The 22,547-nt window shown below is 37.1% G+C and overlaps 2 protein-coding genes and 1 non-coding gene across 4 annotated transcripts; 2 read left to right on the forward strand and 1 right to left on the reverse strand.

Moving 5' to 3' along the window:
• Positions 1-775: 775 nt before the first annotated feature.
• tia1l (cytotoxic granule-associated RNA binding protein 1, like) lies at positions 776-7,880 on the reverse strand. Of its 2 annotated transcripts, none has more exons than XM_073949826.1 (11): positions 7,706-7,880; positions 6,904-7,000; positions 6,105-6,203; positions 4,720-4,774; positions 4,512-4,599; positions 3,748-3,823; positions 3,553-3,661; positions 3,310-3,408; positions 3,089-3,173; positions 2,567-2,702; positions 776-2,473 (listed from the first exon to the last, which is right to left on the reverse strand). In XM_073949826.1, exons 1-11 carry the CDS (start codon positions 7,735-7,737, stop codon positions 2,324-2,326), a joined length of 1,026 nt encoding a protein of 341 aa, XP_073805927.1. In that variant the 5' UTR covers positions 7,738-7,880; the 3' UTR covers positions 776-2,323.
• A 2,713-nt stretch (positions 7,881-10,593) lies between these two features.
• Positions 10,594-22,543, forward strand: dgcr8 (DGCR8 microprocessor complex subunit). Its single transcript, NM_001122749.1, has 14 exons — positions 10,594-10,705; positions 11,446-12,445; positions 13,007-13,169; positions 14,761-14,903; positions 15,019-15,355; positions 15,578-15,775; positions 15,860-15,961; positions 16,601-16,699; positions 16,805-16,887; positions 16,973-17,073; positions 17,226-17,332; positions 18,866-18,993; positions 19,090-19,203; positions 20,528-22,543. Exons 2-14 carry the CDS (start codon positions 11,756-11,758, stop codon positions 20,609-20,611), a joined length of 2,349 nt encoding a protein of 782 aa, NP_001116221.1. The 5' UTR covers positions 10,594-10,705; positions 11,446-11,755; the 3' UTR covers positions 20,612-22,543.
• mir1306 (microRNA mir-1306) lies at positions 11,839-11,907 on the forward strand. The gene has a single exon (NR_105071.1). It is a non-coding gene; the product is annotated as a microRNA mir-1306 (primary transcript).
• Positions 22,544-22,547: the final 4 nt, after the last annotated feature.

Below are 22,547 nucleotides of genomic sequence, written 5' to 3' on the forward strand. Positions count from 1 at the left end.
GAAACCAGCATTTTTACTGCTACAAAATGTGTCATGTATGTTCCCAGAAGAAAATGTTTAGGGAAGTTCAGAAACAGTGCCTACTGTTATCCAAAATAGCTCTCTTTGGATTGGACTTTAACAAGAGGATCTCTTAAACAGAGCCGTCAAAGCAGAATGAACTAGTCTCAATATAATCACTAGACTATAAATTAAAACATGGCAATACACAAAGTCTATACGGTGCTCAGCATATACAAGCACACTCCTTACAAATCTCTCTTTTAAATTCATATTTTAATAGGAAGCTATACAATATTATATTTGTGCACATTAGTCAGTACTGAAGCTAAATCTGTAACTTATCTGACAAAATAGCTCACGATAACGGTCAAAAAAACTAGAACACCCAAATTTCAAACATTTTATTGAAAAATTTATTTTAAATTTTGTAAGTTGTAATTTTTTCAATATTTTGCATGAATGTAATTGTATTATCTTTCAATTTGTAAATATGTCTGGTGACTAAAATATTATTTGAATAGGTTTAATAAATCTTAGTTAAATGCACCAAAATACATTGCCTATATTTACTGAAAAATGGATACAATTATTTATTTTCAAAATGGGGTGAACTCGATTATGCTGAGCATTGTATAGTAATAAATGATTCTTCAGAATGTCAAGAATATTACTCTTAACAGTTGTGTGCCCCCTCAAAAGCATCATGTATTACCACAATTGTAAAGAAACACTGTTAAATACTCCAACATGAAACACTCAAGACAACCAAAGGTAGTTTTGAATGGTTATTATTAAGTGTTTTTACACAGAGTAAATGGAACAACATTAGATGGAAGCATATAATTGGGGGGTTCAAAATAATCTCTAGATTTTTTTTTACAAATTAAAAAAACAAAATTCTAGTTAGATAGAAAAAAAGTGACATTAAATAACTATGCTGATAAATTTACATGACAAAAGAAACCAAAAGGAAAGAAAAGGAAATAAAAGAGTTGCTCATTTCTTAATTTGGTCTGCTTTATCATGACTCAGTTTTGGGGCCCAGTGAGGAAAAACGTTATCCAGTAAATTTGGCTGAGCAAGTCGAGAGCGTGTGGCTGAAACCCAGGAGCATCTCGTATTTCTTCACCTTTCCATATTACACCTCTAGCAAACACTGACATTGCAATCTCAATACAACAAGGTGGAAGCATGCAAGATCTCACTTCGTTGTGGTCAATGTCTTTGGCTTGTATATTCAGCAGTGACTCTTGAGAGTAAATCACAGGGAGGGAGCATTAAAATGAAATCGCATCTCAGTAACTCTAACACTTTTTTTACGGATTTTATAAGAGATTGTAACAAGAACAGAGCTCAGAATGTCCATGCAACATTATTACATTACAGATGTTCAACAAACCCTGAATTTACAAGATTTAAAGAAATAATTCACAACTTCATTTTACACAATTACAAAAAGTCTTTACACAGATGCTACAGCACTGCTATTGCCAATGACTGGCTGCTGTGCTGTCTCACCCTCAACAGATCCGAGCAAATGTGATTTTGTAAAAACACAAAACAAAAAGGTTTTAAAAATTGAGCGGACAATTCCATGTTACAAAATGAATAGTCTAAATCGAACAAAAAGGAAGCATGTTTTCTGCACCTCTGTTAATACAACTTGTTAAAAGCTTTAGTAATAGTCCAAAACTTTATCATCAAGAAGTTCTTGAAACCTCAAGTGTTCAAGGCCACAGATTGATCTCCTCTGTATATGCAGAATGTGTTTGTTTTATCAATAGGTGTCACGAGATAAAATATTATATATATTTGATCAACAAGATCACACGTCTCAAGTTTTTGAAACATTTCTAGTAAAAAATAAAGGTAAAGCATAGCCGTACTGACAGAACAAAACTGAAAAGAATTTGTGAACAAATCAGGTTTAGAGACAAGAACTCCATAAAAAGAGTGCAGTATATTAGACCTCAAACTTTCTACACCGTTTGAGATGTGAGCTAAATTGAACCTGCAGATTCAACATATTGAAAAGACATTCCATCTGTTGCAAAACTAGACAATTAAAGTCCCCGAAATGCAGTACTTTTTAAAAGGGAAAGAAAAAAGAATAATCCTGGGGCCTAAAAACAAACAAAAAGAAAAAGGACAAAAGACAGGATTCCTTCCAAATTAATGGTCTGAGTATAATGTACAGTGGGCTGAATACAGCCCTTTCAACAACCCCTGAACTGGTGTAATGGTGAGTCCCATTGGGCAGAAGCCACACTGAAGTGGGGTTTAATGATTGGACTGAGGGATTAATCAGCCAAATTTGTACTTATTTATATCCCTGCTGATTCCAGGCCTGCCCGTAGACACCATAAGTGGGCATCTGCCAGCCGTTGGGCACATACTGACCCATCTGCTGACCGTTGCCATATGACTGTCCCCACTGTCCGTAGGGCTGGGCAGCATAAGTGGGTTTATTCTGCTGTGGAATAGAGAAAACAGACAGTCATCCGAGTTTGCAATACTTCATAAGAATGGCACTTTACTACACAAGTCACGGCTAAAAGGGTACCTGGGGCATTGGCATTTGTTGCATGGATCTCATATCTGCCGTTTCTTTGCCCCAGTAGCACTTCACAGTGTGGCCCTCAATGCATGTCCCATTTACAGACACTATGGCATGAGCGGCACCCTCATGAGAATCAAACCTGTAAGAGAAAAAGGATTTGTTTTCAAATACATAAATGATTTTAAATCACAGACCTGTCTCCACCTGGTATTAACTTGTATTTCAATGACCTAATCATTAGCAGTCCCCTAATGTGATTGAGCTGTCATTGTGACTTTTCCCTCTTATTTTAGGGCAACATCAAAGTGTTAAAGTATACATAACTAGTTTTGGTATGCTTTCTGACAGTACACCTCATAATGATCAACCATACAAATTTACACTAAAGGCAATCCAGTCAAATGCATTGGCATCTGAAAGTGGTCCAGATTTGACAAGCTGTCAAGCTCAAAACATTTTTTCAACCAGTGAACGCTCACATTTAATTAAGTGATCAAGTCTAAACCGAATGCAGTTAACACATACCTCACAAAGGAGTATCCTTTCTCTGGGAAAACCCTGATCTCCATTATCTGGCCGAACGGAGAGAAAGTCTGTCTCATGAGCTGATCTGCAGTGAATGAGAAAAATATTAAAACACCACAATCATCTAGAACTTTCAATTGCAGATTATTTAATGACAACATGAGCAAAACCTGTTTTTTTTCAAGATACCATTTACACAACCTTTAAACAGCTGCACAAACCTGAAAGGCCAGAAGCAATGCCACCACAATAAACGGTGCAGTTACTAGGACTCGACTGGTTCAGAACCTCCTCGTAGGACAAGTGTTTGCTGCTGGCTCCTTAAGAAGAAAGATATAAAGTTTGTTTGATAGTAATACAACACAAAATAATGACATGACTACAAATCAACAAGACCAAAGGCATAACTACATAAGACAATCATTTAGAGACACTGTTCATTACTTAAATTTAAACAGACTTACCTTCATTGTTTGATTTGGGAGCTGATGGCTTCCTTGTGGCCCAGTTTGTTCTGATCTGTCTGCCGCCCAGCCACTGGCCATTCATTTGCTGAATAGCACTTTCTGCATCCTATAAAAAAGCCATAAAGAAACAGATGGCATTCAAATCATGTTGCATGAAGCTTTGCTGCTTAAAAATAACATGCAAACACATACCCATTTGTTAATGAAGGAGATGAAACCATATCCTTTAGATTTTCCTGTAGCCAGATCCTTCACCACGCGGGCATCACTACAAAAAACAAACGCAGTAAGAATCTGAATGTCAAAGGATTAGTTCTCCTCAAAATGAACATTTTCAACATTTGAGTCAAGTCATTTAAACCCACAAGACTTCATTATCGGAAAAATCTAAGATTTTTTTTCAGAAAATCTGAAAGACTTTTGTCCCTCCACTTAAAGTCCCTTCATGCTTTAAAAAGAATACATTTGATTTCATTGACTAGCAAACAAAAACACCTGACTGACACATAAGAAAAAGTTTCATTGATTCCTAAGGGAAGCTCAAATGTGCTTTGTGCTATTGGCTATGCATTAAGCAAGCAATACTATGCTTCTGTAGCCAATTATGAATGCTGAAAATACTGTTTGGTGATCAATGCGTACAAGTAACAACCTAAATTAAATCCACTTATATCATCAAAGGGTTTGTCTTAAGTAGGCTAGGATTAATCTTATCAATGTGTATGGATCTGTGTTTTGATCTCTTACTCTTAAGCTATTTTTAATTGTAAAATAGCATGTTGGCCATATTTTGAGCGGAAACAAAAATCTTCCAAAAATGATCAAATGAATGACTATAATTATTTTCTTATGGGCTTGGAACAGCGTTTAGTTGAAATGCAGATTTATCATTTTGGGTGAACTAACCCCTTGTGACAATTTAAAATAGCACTTGAATTACACAATATTCCCCTTACGATATCTTTCCAAATGGAGCAAATGCTGCTCTGACATCATCTGTCGAGATTTCTGGGCTCAGGTCACCAACAAAGACGTGGAAATGATCTGCAATATTGTTTTGAAGTTACTTAGGCATCTCATAAGCATGATTGTAATTGTGTACAATGAAGTTATGCATTATTTTTTTAGATCTTATAAATGTATGATTTGCTTAAGGGCACTTACTGCTTGTGTCTTTCTTTTGACTGCTTGGCGTTGAGGCCCAGTTGACTTTCATATCCTATGAAAAAGCAGAGACTGGTAGGTTAAGACAAATGCCACCATCAAACATAACCTTCATCTTACTTAGCCACATAATGTGATGAGCCTCCAAACGCAGAATAAATAATCTGACAGTAAAAGTAAAAAAATAAATAAAATTAAAAACATTGATCACTTAAGTTTAAAAGAAACAAGGACTGTTACATACACGCTGGATTTATTTTCTAAATGGTAAAAAAAAAGTCTAAATAGCAAGAGACTTACAACAGAGTGATATTATCAACTCGTATTACTCCTCAATTGGTCCATTACCTGTTGAGGATAAAATATTTGCACTGAATATATTTTGCTAAGGCTTTTGCTAAATTTGAAGGCCTGGTACAGCAGGTATATATGATAAGGCGTGTACATGGAGAGATTAAAAATAAAAATGTCACCCAGTGCTCAGATGACGACTAAAAACAGAGAGAAAAAAAAGGAAGTGCCACATTCTCACATGCTGTGACATCTGAAACGCCACAAAAGTAATGAGGGACTCCAAAAAACAAGTGTAGGGTTTTGCTGCAAGGAATAAATATTTTTCATATGAATGTTCATTGATATAACCATAGTGTTTTCAGCTAAATTTAAACACATATGAAGAGTTCAGGTGGAAGAATCTCTAAGTGCCATCTAGAATTTTCTTATACAATAAGCATTCTCCTCTGCCTCTTATGTTTATTTAAAATATTTAATGTTAAAACTGGCTGAAAATAACATATTCTTTGTGATAGGTAAAATTATTAAAAAAAAGAAAAATGTAAAATGCTGATTTTTTTAGAATAAAATTTTAGACAGCACTTGGAGGTATTTGCATCTGAACTCTTTTTATATGTTAATGAAACCATAAACGTAAAGTTACGAGCATGTACAGTGGACACGACTAGATGTTGACCTGTATGGTTATACGTACAGCTTATAAGGTTTTTCATAGGTAAAAAGACAGAAGTGTGTGCTACGATGATAAAGTAAAGGACAAGTATTCCTTTTTTAGTCTAATCCAAACTAACCATAAGCCTTTAAAAGAAATGTGTTCTGCTCAAATGACTATGTAATCAAGAAATACAGTTAAAACTTCAATTTGAAATGTTTTAAAATGTTTACAAAATACAGCAAATTGCTGATGACATGCATTTTTAAAAAAAGAGGATGTGATGCACAGGTTAAAAGCAACGTACCTTTGTGTTACCACTATAAATGTGCCATCTAATTTCAGCCAGTGTATTTAGTTAGCTCTGATAGCACATTTAGCAAGTTGCTTCATTTCAAACCATATTCAGTCTACTCAGTTTTTTTTTTAATAATCTTACCTTTCCTAAGATCTTCCTGCCATTCATGGCAGCCAGAGCTGCAGCAGCATGTCTGTTCTCATAGAACTCCACAAAGCAGTATGGGTCATTTCCAGTTGTCTGGAGAAAAAAAAAATAATAATTTGCCAAAACGCTGTTAAGGACATCCAAGATTCTCACTCTTTTTTTAAAATAAATTAATCATCATGACCTTAGGGTGATAGCTCATCTAAAATAAAACATGATGTTCATTTAATCATTAATCTAAGATGCTGACTAATTTTTTAGAAGAAAATTTTGGATTTTTTTTTTTTTATGACTGCAAATCATAATGAACTCCCACATGAGCTGATTCAATTTGTTTGCGAAGGTGAGGAAGTTTGCACGTTTTTTCTTAGTATAAAATGATAGTTACTTCTGCTTGCTCTGGACAATGACACCTATATGTTTGCATGTCCAATATCAATAAGATATTTTATTGATTACCAAAGTATGACATTACACAACAAAGCAATAAATAAAAATTACTTTACATTTAATTTAGGGTAAATATCCCATGTAGTTTGTGATCAAAGTATGTAATTGGTTTTAAAATCATTTTGATGAGACCATTTTATAACCTAAAATAAATTAACTTTATACATTTATAAAAATAAAAATCACAGACACTAAGTTAGCCAGGAACATGGTAAGAAGCGTGAGTGTTTAAGGTTCTCCTCGTTTTCAGGATTTATGCAGCCCAGAGAAACCCCATTTGTAGAAGAATCCAGGTTTTAAATGACAGTGGGATCCTTGTATCTCGGATATTCTTTTAACTCACATCAAGGATCATTTTACAGCTCTTGCAGGGGCCGATCTGAGAGAACACTTGCAGGATGAGGGCCTCCGTAACATCCCTGGAGAGGTTCCCGACATACCTAAAAACAGGAGAGCACAGGGAAAACTGAGAAACACGGTCACCGCGTTGAGTTTTTCTTCCATCCCTCACGCCAGCAGTGCATTCCGCGGGGTTTCATTTCTGCCACGTTTTCAGCGCAAGAGAGCGAGCAGCTAACACAATTCAACAGCTCCAACGCTATTTCATGACAGAAAATACACGTACAAACACACATAGTCTTACTTATTACAGTCTTTCAACAGCAGAAAGCATAAGAGGGGCCCTAAGAGGGATATAACAGTAGAATTTTAAGTGTTTTACGGTTAGTAGTTAGCTATTTGGGTAACGAAAACCGTGCGCTACAAACGGAACTTGTAGCTAAAGCCTCTGTAGCAAGTTAGCTACGTTATTCGGGATGCGAACTGATTAGTTCACCCATGTGGATATAACCGGATAAATGAATAGTGGGTTGAGGCAAACACCGTATTTTTCACCGCCACCCATGCTAGGCTCGGTTCCGCTGCTCCAGTTTGGTGTTGTTTAACCGGCTTGTGCAGTAGATACTGAAATGGACGCACATATCGCACTTCGCATATAACAAAAAGAGTCATTTACGGGCTCGTGCTCGAGTTGCTTATGTGAAGTTTGGCGTACTGTGCTTGCGACCTCTGCGCCGCTTAAACAAACGTGTTTAAACACGAGTTTGGCTTCGTAAAGCGGCCGACTAAACTGCAGCAGCACTTACAACGTCCTCGGCTGGTCCTCGTCCATCATCATCGTGCTGGTGGGAAAAGGTCGACGCTTTGTTTAAAACCTGCCCTGTTTTTAACGTTTGAATAGGTATAGCCTCTAAGGTTTTAACTTGTTAGTTAACGCGAATTTACTGGAATAACTTCCTCTGACGTTACTCGTGAAACGTCATCAAATGACGTTGCCAGAGTTCCTCTTCAGCGCCTGACTGTTCTTGGCGGCAGAGATCGACTACTGCCCCCTATCAGATCAAACGTTGAACCCCTGGTTGAACCCGACACACCAGCTCCCAAATTTTTAAGTGAATCGGTTCTTTCGACTCTTTTGCATTATAACTTGATTTGTGTTCTTTAAAGCATTGCCATTTTAACTCTTTATTGGCAATGACCTCACGAAAACGCTGAGCTTTAATTCTAAGTTATCCTACAGCTTTTTATCCGAATTGTACTTTACTGGTTTAAGACACCTGCACACAATGTGAATTAATTCTGTTTTCCGATCTATGTAAACATTTTACAATGGTGGGCATCACGGTGGCGCAATGGGTAACATAAAGGTTGCTGGTTCGAGCATCGGCTGGGTCACTTGGCATTTCTGTGTGGAGTTTGCACGTTCTCCCCGTGTTCGTGTGGGTTTCCCCCAAAGTCCAAAGACATGTGGGTGAAATTATGTATATGTATATCATGTATAGGTGAATTGGGTAAGTAAAATTGTCTGTAGTGTATGTGTATGAATGAGAGTGTATGGATGTTTCCCAGTGATGGGTTACAGCTGGAAAGGCATCCACTGCGTAAAACATATGCTGCATAAGTTGGCGGTTCATTCTGCTGTGGCGACTTAATAAAGGGACAAAGTTGAAGAGAAAATGAACAAATTTCCAATGGCTCCTAACGAAACCTTTTTTTCCCCAATGCATATAGCTGTCAAGAAAGACACTGGTTTAGTTTCGAACATGTCAATATAGAGCCTATTTCATTGTTTAGAGATAAACATAGACCACTTTTGAAAGCGTATAATATTTTGAATGTAGATGTAATTGGTATCAGTGCAGTCTGATGTTGTCCTATAGCTCGATGATAAAATTTTAAGAATTATTCATTAATGTTGTGTTGATTCTGGACAAATTATTCATTTTTTTTTCTGTGTGTAAAAGAGTCTTTATTTGTCTTAATTCTTTCCAGTACTGCAGTGTTTGTAAACTAAACATGAAAATGAAATTTGCTGAGTTGATAAGAGACATGATTTAGTAAAAGAGGGTTAAAATACTATATTGTTTTCTATAGTTTACTCCCATTTTATAATGTGAATTCATGAATGCCATTATAAACGTAAAGTTGTTTATTAATAATAAAGATAAAAGTTTCATAAAGTCATATGAAAACATTTGCATTTGCAGTGTTTATTGTGAAATGATATATAAGGATCTACATTAAACTGCAGTACATATACATTCTTAGTTTGATTTCTGTGTGAAACAGATTTGAATGTAACAGTATCTCCACATGTGCCCATATGCTTTCTGCAGTATAAACAAGACACAAATGAAAGGCAAACGTGAACTTTTTGAGAAACAGAGGAGGGTGACAGAATTTGATTACCCGTTTGCTGCCTCGTCTGATTAACCCTTGTGTATGTTCATAGCACAATACTTTCAAGAATATATACAAGTGCAGATGTGCTTGATTTATTTATTTTTTAAGTACCATTCATACAAGTAGATGTTGGGGCGTTGTAATTGCAAGTGTTAAATATTACAATAATTCACACACACATACAAATCAGCTTGCCTTGTATAATCTGCATTCAGATACTATTGGTGACTAATACACCCCTGCATATTTGTAACTTTTGGTAGACAAAATTATTGTATGACATTTTACATATACGATCAGTTTTGGGCAGCGATGCCCAAACTCAATCCTGAAGGGCCGGTGTCTTGCAGATTTTAGCTTCATCCACAATTAGACACACCGGAACCAACTAATCAAGCTTTTACCAGGTATTCTAAAAAGCTTCTGGCAAGAGCAAGTTGAAGCTAAATTCTACAGGACTTTGGCCCTCCAGAACTTAATTTGGGCAGCCCTGGTGTAAAGTACCTTATTGGACACTTTTAATGCTTCCAAACTGTTTGCTGTGTGTCTTAAGGTAGTTCAGTATGATGGGATTTACTTTCTATGTAGGCTACGGTTTGATTGGACGGAATTTTCTAATTCCCATAGATAGGAAAAAATAGAGTAGTGACTGCAGGTTGAAGGAAGTAGTGGAGTAAAACACACACAGCACTAATGTACTCAAGGGAAGGTACACATTGTTAAAACTATGTAGTAAATTACTAATCCTGAGAAAAAAAACTACTCAGAGTAATTTGAGTATTTGTAATCTGTTACTTTACACACTGTATACGACATATATTTTATATTTGAAATCCAAACACGAAATTGTATATCTTTTATACAGTGTATCACATAGGCTACATAATTTGCATATTAGATTTGAATAGGACATTAGTAAATCAACAGATTCATTGGAAAGATTCGACTCAACGACTCGTCAACAAAGTTTGGCATGTTTGAAAAACTTGTTACACGTGTATTCATGTTTTAACAACTACATAATGACATAAAATTACACTCGAGTGTGCTCTCACATTCACAAAATTCATTCTTACACACTTGATAAATGCAATTTTGTGAGTGTTGGGTAATGCACGGGTGTAGTATTTATTTCATTTCCCCAATAATCACACAAATAGTATCAAGACTTCCTAAATTGCAATTCAGCGACATCGGAAGCAAGTTTCTTCAGTAAATATGAATCAAGCCGATTGGGCCAATCACATGTGCGTGGGCGCCGGTTGAGAGGCGTGTTCAGAAAGATCTGATGCTGCTCAGCTCTGCAGTGAAGATGGCGGAGAGAAGACACGGCCATCTGAAGCCAATCAGCAGAAAATGCCTATGATTGCATGCTGGCTTCAGTAGACGCGTTGTCTAATTGGGTAAGTAAAAGAAAATCGTTTGCTCAAACATCAGTGATATTTTCTCCTGCCGACGTTAATCTTTATCGCGCATGCTTTGGTCGAAAAGGTTCGGTTGGCGTGTACGATTCATTCTTATACCGTATAAGGACTCACTAATCGAGTCTTCGACTGGTTTCTGCCGAACAAAATAAAAAGCTTGAACAAACCTGGTTTAATAGCCGAGCAATGTGACGTTAAATTGTAGTTTTTAATGTCGTGAGGAATTGCAGCCATTTTGTTTAGCTTCGCTTAGCCGACAATTTAGCAAGGGCCTTTGGGGCTTCAGCTTGTTATGATGCGTTTTAAATACAGTGTTTATTTTTTAGGCTGTCATGTAGCTACATCACACTACAGTATAGCAAATAAATACACAGTTAATATGAGGTAATGCCACTTCGTTATGCGTTGTGATGAGTTAAACGTTGAAAATGCAGAGTTTTGCACTCTTAATTTGCTCTTCCAATATAAAATTAGCATTTAAGACCTGGAAATGTTTTATTTTGTTTGTAATTAGAGCTAAAATGCACCATAAATGCATGGCTTGATTTTATTTTTAAACTAAATGCATCTTCCTCAGTGTTTCTGTGTTCTTTAAATTATCGTTTGCATTTACTTAATTTCAAAACCTAAAGAAACTATTCATTACAAGTCAGTTTTAATGTGCCATAAAACTTTTTCCCAATGTCTCTTGATTTTTCTTTTTCCTTTCTCTTTTTCAGTACTGACAGAAGATCTGGCCTCCTGGGATGGACAGTGCTTAGATATGGGAACCATTTAAGCTGAATGCATTGTGATTTCCAATAATTGAGACAGTAATTTCTAAAAAGCTGTCTACATTAATGAAAAGAACAATGTAGTCAGCTTAGCATATTCAACCATGTACATGACTATTACTAAATAGGAGTTTCAAGCTTTATAATGTATACATGCATGTGTTAGGGCTGCAATTGTTTTAGTTAAATCGGGCACATCTCTCCCCAATTGTGTTCTTGTATCAGTTTTAGCATAGCTATTTTTAAGAAATTAAATATGGATGTAAATGAGATTTTACCTCCCCTCCCATTGGAGCCACCTGACGCAGTATTGGCGGGGAATGATTACAGTAAAGCACCTCCACCACCTCCCCTGCAAACGTCCAGTGACGCAGAGGAAATGGACGTTAGCTCTGGTGGTGATGGACACCAACACACCCCAGCAGTGGACAGGGACGAACAGCTTCTCCTCAACAAACGCACATTGTCTGTTAGTAGCCGCCCATCAGATAGTACTGACCCCATGACTACTTGCCCTAGAACCGCTCGCCATGCTCCCCCTGTTACCAAGTTTTTACCTGATCTCAAACTCCTCAGAGACGTAAAGATCAGTGTCAGCTTTTCGGACAGCAGTAAGAGCAAAGACAGGAAGGTGTTGTACACTGGTTTTGGGCAGGTTAGCGATGAAGATCAGAGCCTAGAGAGCATAAACGGAGAATTGCATGATTCTGTAATGATGAGAAGCGTGCCTGGCAGTTCAGCTATGAGCACTGGCTTCATGGGTTTAGCTAGAACTAGAGAAGAGCTGGAGGCAGAGCAGGAGAACAAGGTTGAGTTCGCTGTGCTGGATGACCTGGAAGATTTCAGCGAGAACTTTCTGGAAGATGGAGAGCCAAGTGCTTTCAGGTCTCAGATGATAGTTCAGCAGGAGCAAGTGCACGAGGAGGACCTGAGTTACTCCTATGAGGTAAAATGCATGGTTTGTTACGATTATAATTTCCTCTTTGTTAAAGGGATGGTTCATCCAGCAATTAGAATTTACTCTGCCTTGAGTTTTATCCAAACCTTTAAGTTTCTTAATACTGTTGAACAGTAAAGGTGGTATTTTGAGTACTGAAAACCTGTAGCCTTTGATTCCTTAATAGGATAAACAACTACGTTGGAAGTCTGTGGTTACAGGTTTCCAGCTTTCTTTAAAATATCTTGTTTTGTTTACCAGAAGAAACTCAAAGGTTTGAAATAAACGTAAATGATCACAGATTTGTCTTCGGGATGAACTATGCCTTTAAATTGAAATAATGCAGACTAATTAAAGATGTTCATCATATAAAACATGTACTGAATTGTGCGTCATATGCAGATATGTGTTTTTCATTCTTCAACAAGGATCCTGGAGTGTAACAAGGTGGCTCATTGAAGAACATTTGAATCACAGCTCATAAAGTGGGCTTGATTCAAATCTGCTTCTTGGTGTATATCTAGTTGATGTTTTAGTGGGTGCTGGTTACTAACCAATTTGCTCTTCCAGGAGGACTTTGACAATGATGTAGATGCCCTGTTGGAGGAAGGCATGCCCATGCCCAAGAAGAGGCGTGTGGCTGAAGACAAATATGCTGGAGACAGTGATCACCATTCAGACGGGGAGGCCGGAGTTCAGCCTATGATGACCAAAATTAAGACCATTCTTAAGAGTGAGCCTCAGAAACCCTTTGTTAACTTGATTCAGAAGTCATCAAGCATTCTTTCTAGCTACACTGTTAAAATTTTTAGCAAGTTTGCTTTATTGTCCCTTGACGTTTTGTAATTATTTTTGAGTTCTATTTATTGATATAGCATGTGGCCACAAGGCCACACAAAGTGCATTATAGAATAGATACAAACAAGCATGGACATAAGCAAAACTGCAATAGGCACATAAAGAGGGGCTTATAGGCCCAATCCCAATTCTATTTTTGTACCCCTACCCCTTCCCCTTGGCCCTTACAACAGAGGGTTAAGGGGAAGGGCTTCAAAATTTTCTCCTAAGAATTGAGACTGCACTGCACACGTCATCATGTGCCATCATGATCTCTTGCTTCATGTGAGATCCGACGATCGTGACTGCTGTAGTTATTCCAGTTGTTTTTTTTTTTGTTTTTTTTTGGTATTTATCTTCAGGAAATCACTGAAGGCATATATTATTTTATCATAACGATCTAAAGTGACAATAAGATCGTAACTTTACTGTGCATTTATACAGTGGCCATATTCATCTATGTAAACACACCAAAACAACATTACCAATATAGCAGAAACTGTAAAAAGCTCAGTTTCAGCCACTAGACTTTTCTGACGGTATTAGAGTGTCAGAATGTTGTGGGACTGCTATTACAGATTATAGATCGTAAAATTTAGCTTTTTATTTATTTTTTTTATTTTTTTTATGAAAAAACTTTTTCATTTTCATGTTTCAGGGAAAACAGTTATGTATATATATATATTAAAACATGTGCTTATTGTAAAAATTTGTAATAATGACAAAAATACCATTTTGTGGATCTCCTTATTTTCGGGTTTAGCAATACTGCTGTTGTGGCTGGTGTATTCTGGGAAATTTTCTTAGCCCTTGGTTTCGTGTGTGGTCCTGAAAAATCTTTTTTCGAAGGGCTATTCACCCCTTCCCTTTAGACCACAGGTGTCAAACTCAGTTCCAAAAGGGCCGCAGCTCTGCACAGTTTAGTTCCAACCCTAATTAAACACACCTGATCAAACTAATTGAGTCCTACAGGCTTGTTTGAAACCTACAGGTAAGTGTGTTGGAGCAGGGTTGGAACTAAACTGTGCAGGGCTTCGGCCCTCCAGGAATTGAGTTTGAGACTCCTCTACGCCTTGACATGAACGTGCAAAATGAGGGGTAGGGGTGAGGGGAAGGGCTAAGGGGTAGAATTGGGATTGGGCCATAGTCTGAAGCAATGGCAAATATTGAAAATATATATATTTTATAATAATACAGTTTTTACGATAACCTTTTTTTTTGGCCGATTTAATACATGCATGCAGAATAAAATCAGCAATTTCTGAAAAACAATCTTTTAAAGCAGGTGGATGTCTTGAGTCAGACTCGAGAGGAGTATTTTTTTATTTGGTAGAAAATGCATTTTTAGAATTTTTATTTTTTATATCTACAACTTTTATTGCTTTTAGTTTGACAATAGCACAAAAACCGAAACCCTAAATTGGATTCTTGCTGGCTATACTTTTAGTAATTGTTAAATATAATTATTTTTTTATTTGATTTTTAAGGTCGTGGTCGACCGCCAACTGAGCCATTACCTGATGGGTGGATCATGACATTCCATAACTCCGGCATTCCAGTCTACCTCCACCGGGAAACCAGAGTTGTAACCTGGTCTAGACCTTACTTCCTTGGAACAGGAAGCATTAGGGTAAACATTTTGACTTGCCTAAGATATGACACTTACTGTAAATTGCAATTAAACAATTACAATGTTCAATTTATTTTTTCACGCTCCTCATCTCTATTCTCTTATTTTCCCCTAGAAACATGACCCACCAACCAGTAGCATTCCCTGCCTGCACTACAAGAAAATGAAGGAACAAGAAGAAAGGGAACAGAATGGAGAGGTGACTCCGACAGCGGAGATTTCTCCAGTCAAATCTGGGGAGGAGGGTATCTCACTGGAGCGAGCCGATGAGCCTGACTCCACTGCCACTGAAGAGCCCACCGGCAGACCAACATCAGAAGATCCGGATCTTGACCTCATGGAGCCAGGAGGGTCTTCTATAGAGGGGAAGGATGGCCAAACCGGGGATACTGCACAGGGAGCATTGGGCCAGGTCAAAGCCAAGGTGGAGGTCTGCAAAGATGAGTCTATTGGTAAGTGGACTTTATACTTATAATTTTTTTATATATACAATAATCAAAATTTGCAGAGGATTAAAGCCTTTTAAAGTTTTCATAAAATTATTTAACAGCCATTTTTGGTCTTGGGACAATTTTGAAAAGCTATTTTCCCCCCACTTCAGATGTTGATTACTGTATACATCACTGTGAAAATGTGCCTGGCATGTAAACCTCCTCTTGTGTTTTGTATCCCAGAAATTGAGGATTTTAGAAGCTACCTAGAGAAGTGCTTTGATTTTGAGCAAGTGACAGTGAAGAAGTTCCGCACATGGGCTGAGCGCAGACAGTTCAACAGGGACATGAAGAGGAAACAGGCTGAGTCTGAGAGGCCCATCCTACCAGCCAATCAGAAGCTCATCACGCTGTCTGTTCAAGATGCCCCCACAAAGAAAGGTGCCTATGAAATTAATACATTTATGAATCTTAAAACCAATAAAACATGCTGTTTTAACAACAATAACAATGTTTATATTACAGAGTTTGTCATCAACCCAAATGGGAAGTCAGAAGTGTGCATTTTACATGAGTATATGCAAAGAGTACTCAAAGTGCGACCAGTTTACAACTTTTTTGAATGTGGTAAGTAGCATAATGCTGAAGGATATTTGGATTTGAAAGAGAAGATTCTGATATTGACATTTTGGAAGGGATTAAAAAAAAAACTTTGGATTTAGTTTTTTCATGGATAAAATGACACTAGAACATCAATTAATCCCTGTCTAAATGAGTGATTCACTGAATTTTCTTTATTTTTCATTCTAAATGGTCTATCTATGAATTATTAAATTGGCTGAAATTATTGGATCAGAGACAGATTTATTCAGAAGTGTAATTGCAATGTTACTCTGCAATGCGCTAATATTTAGCCCCAGGCTTTTAAACTATTTTTGTTGGGGGAAAATACAATATTGTGTCTGTAGCTTGCCCTATAAAAAGTAAAGTGTAAAGTCCTGATTTTCTGGAAAACCACTACTCTGTGCCATTACATATGTTTTTTTTTATTAATTAATTTTTTTTTAAAGTGAGCAACAAACCCATAAATAATGCATATGCCATCCCTAGAGTTAATCTTTTAAGAAACCAAATTACTTGTGGGCCATGTCTGTATAAAATGTCTCTTAAATCTACTGTAATGCATGTGTTTTTTGTTTTATATATACAATGTTTTTGTATATACTGTACTTAAATGTAAAGTCTCCATATTTTTTTTTCCCTCAGAAAACCCAAGTGAACCCTTCGGAGCCTCAGTGATTATAGACGGTGTTACATACGGCACTGGAACAGCTAGTAGTAAAAAACTTGCCAAGAATAAAGCTGGTATCTTTTCCCCGTTTCTGTTTGAGTCCTGTAATCTCAGCAAGAAATCATTTTGCTTCAACATAACTGCAAGCAAATAATTTACTTTATTCTCTTTTGTTTAAGCTCGAGCAACACTGGAAATCCTCATTCCTGACTTTGTGAAGCAGACGTCTGAGGAGAAGCCCGTAGAGGGAGATGAACTGGAGGTGCTGCTCTTCTTTATATTTTATCTTTGAGTAGATTAATTTATTTCATGGTACTTATGGTGTGTGTTGTTTTCCATTTCCACAGTATTTTAATCATATCAGTATTGAAGATTCAAGGGTGTATGAGCTGACCAACAAAGCAGGTTTACTCTCACCATATCAGATCCTTCATGAGTGCCTTAAGAGGTGCGTTATCATTATGCATAATCAGTCATTTGATCACACTGACAATTCATTCTCACAGAAGATAGGTTTGTTAATACATCACAAACATCTGTGGGTCCTTGAAGTTTCATGTCTGAAAAGCAACTAAAGATTAGTTGGTGTGTGTTTCACAGAAACCATGGCATGGGAGACACCAGCATCAAGTTTGAGGTGATTCCAGGAAAGAACCAGAAGAGTGAATACGTCATGACATGTGGGAAGCACACTGTGCGCGGCTGGTGTGAGTATCCATGCCTAAAGAAAGGCATATTGATTGAATATACAAGTGAAAACCAAGGCTGTGCAACTATTTGAAATGAAATTGAGATTTAGATTCAGCAAAAGCTGTGATTCTCATGCACATCTTGTCAGGGTAACCTTGCTCTGTGATCACGAGTAAACTGCAAATACGCTGTGGTCAGGAAATCGAACAAAGCAGCAGATTTAACTGCTTTCATTGATTCAACTGGACTAGTTAACACTGCTGAATCATGTAATGTAATGTGTTATTTCACTATAACTCTATTTCACTATATTATAACGGTCAACTGAAGTTATGAGATGGGCTTGGAGTAAAAACGTATATTAAATGTGGTATTTTGCATGCTTTTTGATCAGCATCAACACCAAGCCATAGTTCACTGAGAACAGCTGTCAAAAAAGGCAAATAATATTTTCTGCAACCTTTTTAACTTGACTCTAAACTAATGGCTCTGTGTAGGAAACACTGCTCCATCTAAAGCAGGGGTCTCAAACTCGCGGCCCGCGGGCCATTTACGGCCCTCAGTGCAATATTTTGTGGCCCGCGCCGACCGCTGTACTCTGACAGAAGCAGCGGAGCGGGGAGAGAGAGCGCTCCCCGCTCCGCTGATTCTATCCGTACACATCGCGCTTGTCACTCAATGCGCGTTGTCGCGCGCGTTCTGATCAGCTGTGTTGTCGTGCGCGTACTCAAGAGCGGTGTTATCGCGCGCCTACTAAAGAGCGGGACCGAGGGTGTGTCACGTCGCGGGGGCACTTTTAATCATTTTGGAAGGGCACTTTCTATGCAAGACTAAAAAGGGCATGTACTCTGCACAGGTTGAGCCCTATGTGTGCACGTGCCTGCCCTGCATCTTAAATATATTGATATTATTGGTAGATACAGACTGGTACAGACTGATGTGACTGGAGTGGGGTGGGGGTGTTTCATTTATACATATATACGCCTTTTTTTCAGGTGAGGGAATGGAAGTTTTGAGTGAGTTCCCCCACTTTTTTCCCTAGGACTTCAATAAGTCAAAGTACAGGTCTAGACTTAATGATGATCATCTTCAAGCCATACTGAGGGTCTCAACTGCTTCCGCTCTAAAGCCAAATGTGGTTTAGATTTGTGAGAAGAAGCGCTGTCAAGTCTCTGGCAGCAAGAAGTAGGCAAAAGATGCCATGTTCAGAAGAACTGTTCATAATCTTCACTCAATGTTCTATTAATGTTCAGGACACTTCATGTTTAGAAGAAATAATTAAAACTGTTAATAATGACATTTGAGGACTTTATTTTTGTGAAATCCCTTATGCGGCCCAGCCTCACCCAGACTTTGCCTCCTGCGGCCCCCAGGTAAATTGAGTTTGAGACCCCTGATCTAAAGGAATCTGCTGGAGGTTTAGAACCTGATTTACTGAAAACTGAGCATGAATTTCACCTTTGGTTAATCATTTAGGATTATAAAAAGTTTGCTGTGCAATACTGGTCTACTTTCCACATAGCCAATACTGTATCTCTTTATGACTGCAGGTAAAAATAAGCGAGTCGGAAAGCAGCTGGCGTCACAGAAGATTCTCCAGATGCTTCATCCTCATGTGAAGAACTGGGGCTCACTGCTGCGCATGTATGGCAGAGAAAGCAACAAAATGGTTAAAAAGGTCAGCGCACGCACACACTGTTGTTTATACACACTGCATTAGAAGTGTTTTTTTGCAGTGACAGAGGTTGTAATGTTGAATTCTTATTGTTTTCAGGAGAATTCTGATAAGAGTGTGATTGAGCTTCAGCAGTATGCCAAAAAGAACAAGCCAAACCTTCACATCCTCAACAAACTGCGAGAGGAAATGATGAAACTGGCTCGAGAAAGGGTACGGCTGCAACCATGTGATCTAGTGCAGATACTGTAGATCTTATGATGTTGGCTAAAGATTAACCATTGTAATGCAATCAAGATCTGTATTATTTTATAACTTTTATACTTCAAACCAAAAAAAACACAATCTTCCTGTTAATGAGAGTGTTGAAATATATTTCTAATGCTACCTTTTATCTAGGTGTTCCTGTATTTAAACTTTTTATCAAATCACTTTTAAATGGATAGGAAAAAACTGATGCTGATGATGCACTTTTTAAAATATAAAACCAAATTCATGGTTACTCAAACTGCATTTTTAAAATGCATATTTCCACCAAAGCAACAGCTAAAAGAAGTATTTATTTTAAATGAGTTGTTTTAAATATTTTTATTTGCATTCTTAAATATACAATTGACAAATTATTGCATGAAATGTTGATCACATTATTATTTTATATATACATTTATATTAAAGATTTTCAAATAGTACAAACATCAGACAAACAAGCCATCCCCAAGCGCTGCAAAATAAATGAACCTTTACAAATGTGAGTTAAAAAGAAAAATAGTATTAAAAGTAAAATAAAATTATCAAAACAAAACAGAAGCCAGAACTCTTTTAAAATAAAAATTTCAGATTTTATGTAGAAAAGATTGAAGAGGTTCCTAAGGTCTACTGAATTTGTCTTGTTTGTGGTTGAAGTCATAATTTTTCCAAAGGAAGAAAGACTGACAACTGCGAAATCCACATGGAAATAGTTGGAGTTTGAGAAGTTGACCATTTTAGTAATACACATTTCTTAGCCAGAAATGTAAGACTTGTAAACAGGTTTGAGCTCTCATTCAAAAAGGTCTTCAAGTAAGTCATTCTACAAAAAAAGGGGGAGAAAATAAAGTTTTCCAGTTATCTCCTGGATTGCTCTCCAAAATGGTTGGATGTAAACACAAGACCAAAATACATGAAAAAATGTGCCCTTACAAGTTTTGTACTTAAAACAGAGATGGTTTATTATTTGAAACAGAAAAATTCTGCCCCACAAGCGTGTTATATACAAGGTAAAGGCTTGATTTGTTCTTGTTCTAAATCTTTTGGTTTATCATTATCATTTTGAGGTTTAAAAGAAGATTTATAACTTTTAGCATTTTACAAGCTGTACTGTTGATACCTGAAGGTGCTTTGTACGTATTAACCCAAAGTTATCTGAATGGGAAGCGTCTATTTCTATTCAAAACAACCTGAACTTTTTATGGGTTAACATATTGTTTAAATGTGTATTCATGAATTGACAAATATTAGTTAACTTGTGAATACTCATTTGTCTTTTCTATTGTTTCAGGAGGAGGCAAGAAAAAAGCCGAAGATGACTATAATGGAGTCTGCTCAACCTGGCAGTGAACCTCTGTGTACTGTTGACGTCTAGCAAACCCTCGTCCAGCATGTTATGATAGCACTGACCAATGGTAACAGTTGTGTAACAAAAGGTCATCGTACCATTACTGACTTATGCATTCATTTCCAGTGCAAATGGCAATACTAGTTACATTTTTATTCAAATTTTGAGCCCAATTCAGTCATTGTCCATAACATTTGTGTTCGGTAACGGTTGTATACATGCACTGCGGGCTGATAGAACGAGCATCAAATACCTCCAGATGCACTTCTGCACCTGAGAGTGCACAAACATAATGACGGCGTTTGACGTCATAGCCTACACAAATTTAGGTATGTGGTAAAATAATGTATGTTAAATAAGTATTGTGCTTTTTTTTTTTTTTTTTTACATTTGTGGCTTTTAGATGTTAATAAAAATATTGTTTTCCCTTTCTTAACCACAAATTTCATTTCATATTTTCAATGAAACTACAGATTTCACATGGCTGACTGTATCTCTGTAATGATGCATTTGTCATTGGTTCATTTATGTCAGCTGCTGTGGCATGCAGTGCACGTTTTATCTGGAAAATAGGGTTTATTATGACTTAGGTGTGTGTGTGGTATTTCAGTGGCTATTTTTAGTTATTGGCACGTGAAGCATTTTAAATGTTGTTTATTTTAAAGCATTTCATGTTGTGCACACTGCCAACTGCTGTTGAGAAATGCACTAACGTTGAAAGCATTTGCTCGTGAAGTGATCACGCTTTTAGTTTTTATTAAAGATGATGCATTTAGGCGGTCACTTTGACCAACTGCTCTACTTGTTCAGAAAGCACTGCAGAGAAAAGGCAAGCACAAGTGTGTGAGGTACTGTAGGTTGCTGATTAAGAGAACATCAGGGAGATAACATGCTCGTGTATTTCTTTTTTTGTAAGGTTTTTTTTTTTTTTTGGTTACATTTCCGTTCTAGAGACTGGTTGGTAATCTTCATTAGGAAATAAATAAACGTTGCCTTAGTTGTCCCCATCGTTTCAGTCGTGGTACCTTGTGTTTCAAAAGGGAAACGCTTCACTTGAGTCTGCATTTGTGATGCTGTATGTTACGTATTTGCCGTGGAGTGACGCTTGCTTTCTTGCATTGATATTTTAGAGGAAATGCCTTCTACGCATGTGCTTTTTTGCATTTGTCTTAAATATTCCTGTATGGTTTTGTGGACATTTGCTAAAGTTATTGTGTGCAGATCTTTATCACGTTGGTATATGAAATAGATTTAATCATATTCTTTACTTCAAAGGGTAGAGCACCTACAAAAAGAAAGGTGGTGACTTCGTACCTCGAAGAAAATCAAACCATGCTTATATTCAATAGCTTGAAGAACAGTGTGAACCAAAGCTTTAAGTCTTATGCATTTTTATAGAATATTGCTGCATAGCTACTCATAAAAAAATATATATATATAACTTACATGCATTGAACAATATAGAAAAAAAGATGCAATAACTGCTGAAATAAAATATGGTCCCTGTTTGAAGAAAACTACTCCGATGAGAGAAAAAAAAGATCAAACATTTCTGGCCTTAAGATTTTAAGGAAGATAAAATAATCTGGTTTTCTTGGGACAGCGACTAAACACTGCAGTGCACTGTCATTTTGAACTTTAGTATTTTAGTTTGTGTGCTTCTGAATGTTTACTGCGTTTGTGAAGGATCTTTCCTGTTTTTCATGAGCACAAGGCTGCTGCCACACAGAGAATATGCTTTCCCACTTAACGTCTGGAGTGTACGACTTGTCCTGTTCAGTCTTGCCAAGTGTGTATTAGCCGTATGAAGAGATGTGTGCTTTTTAGTCACTGTTGTCGAAGGGATGGTAATGTTGGATGATTTAGCTGCAAGTATCGCTGCCTAAACAATGTTTTAATGTGACACATGATCGCTGATACGCAGTGATTTGTTTATGCAAATAAATTGATGCCCAGAAACTGA

The sequence above is a fragment of the Danio rerio genome, chromosome 5, assembly GCF_049306965.1.
Source record: "Danio rerio strain Tuebingen ecotype United States chromosome 5, GRCz12tu, whole genome shotgun sequence".
NCBI classification, from domain to species: domain Eukaryota; kingdom Metazoa; phylum Chordata; class Actinopteri; order Cypriniformes; family Danionidae; genus Danio; species Danio rerio.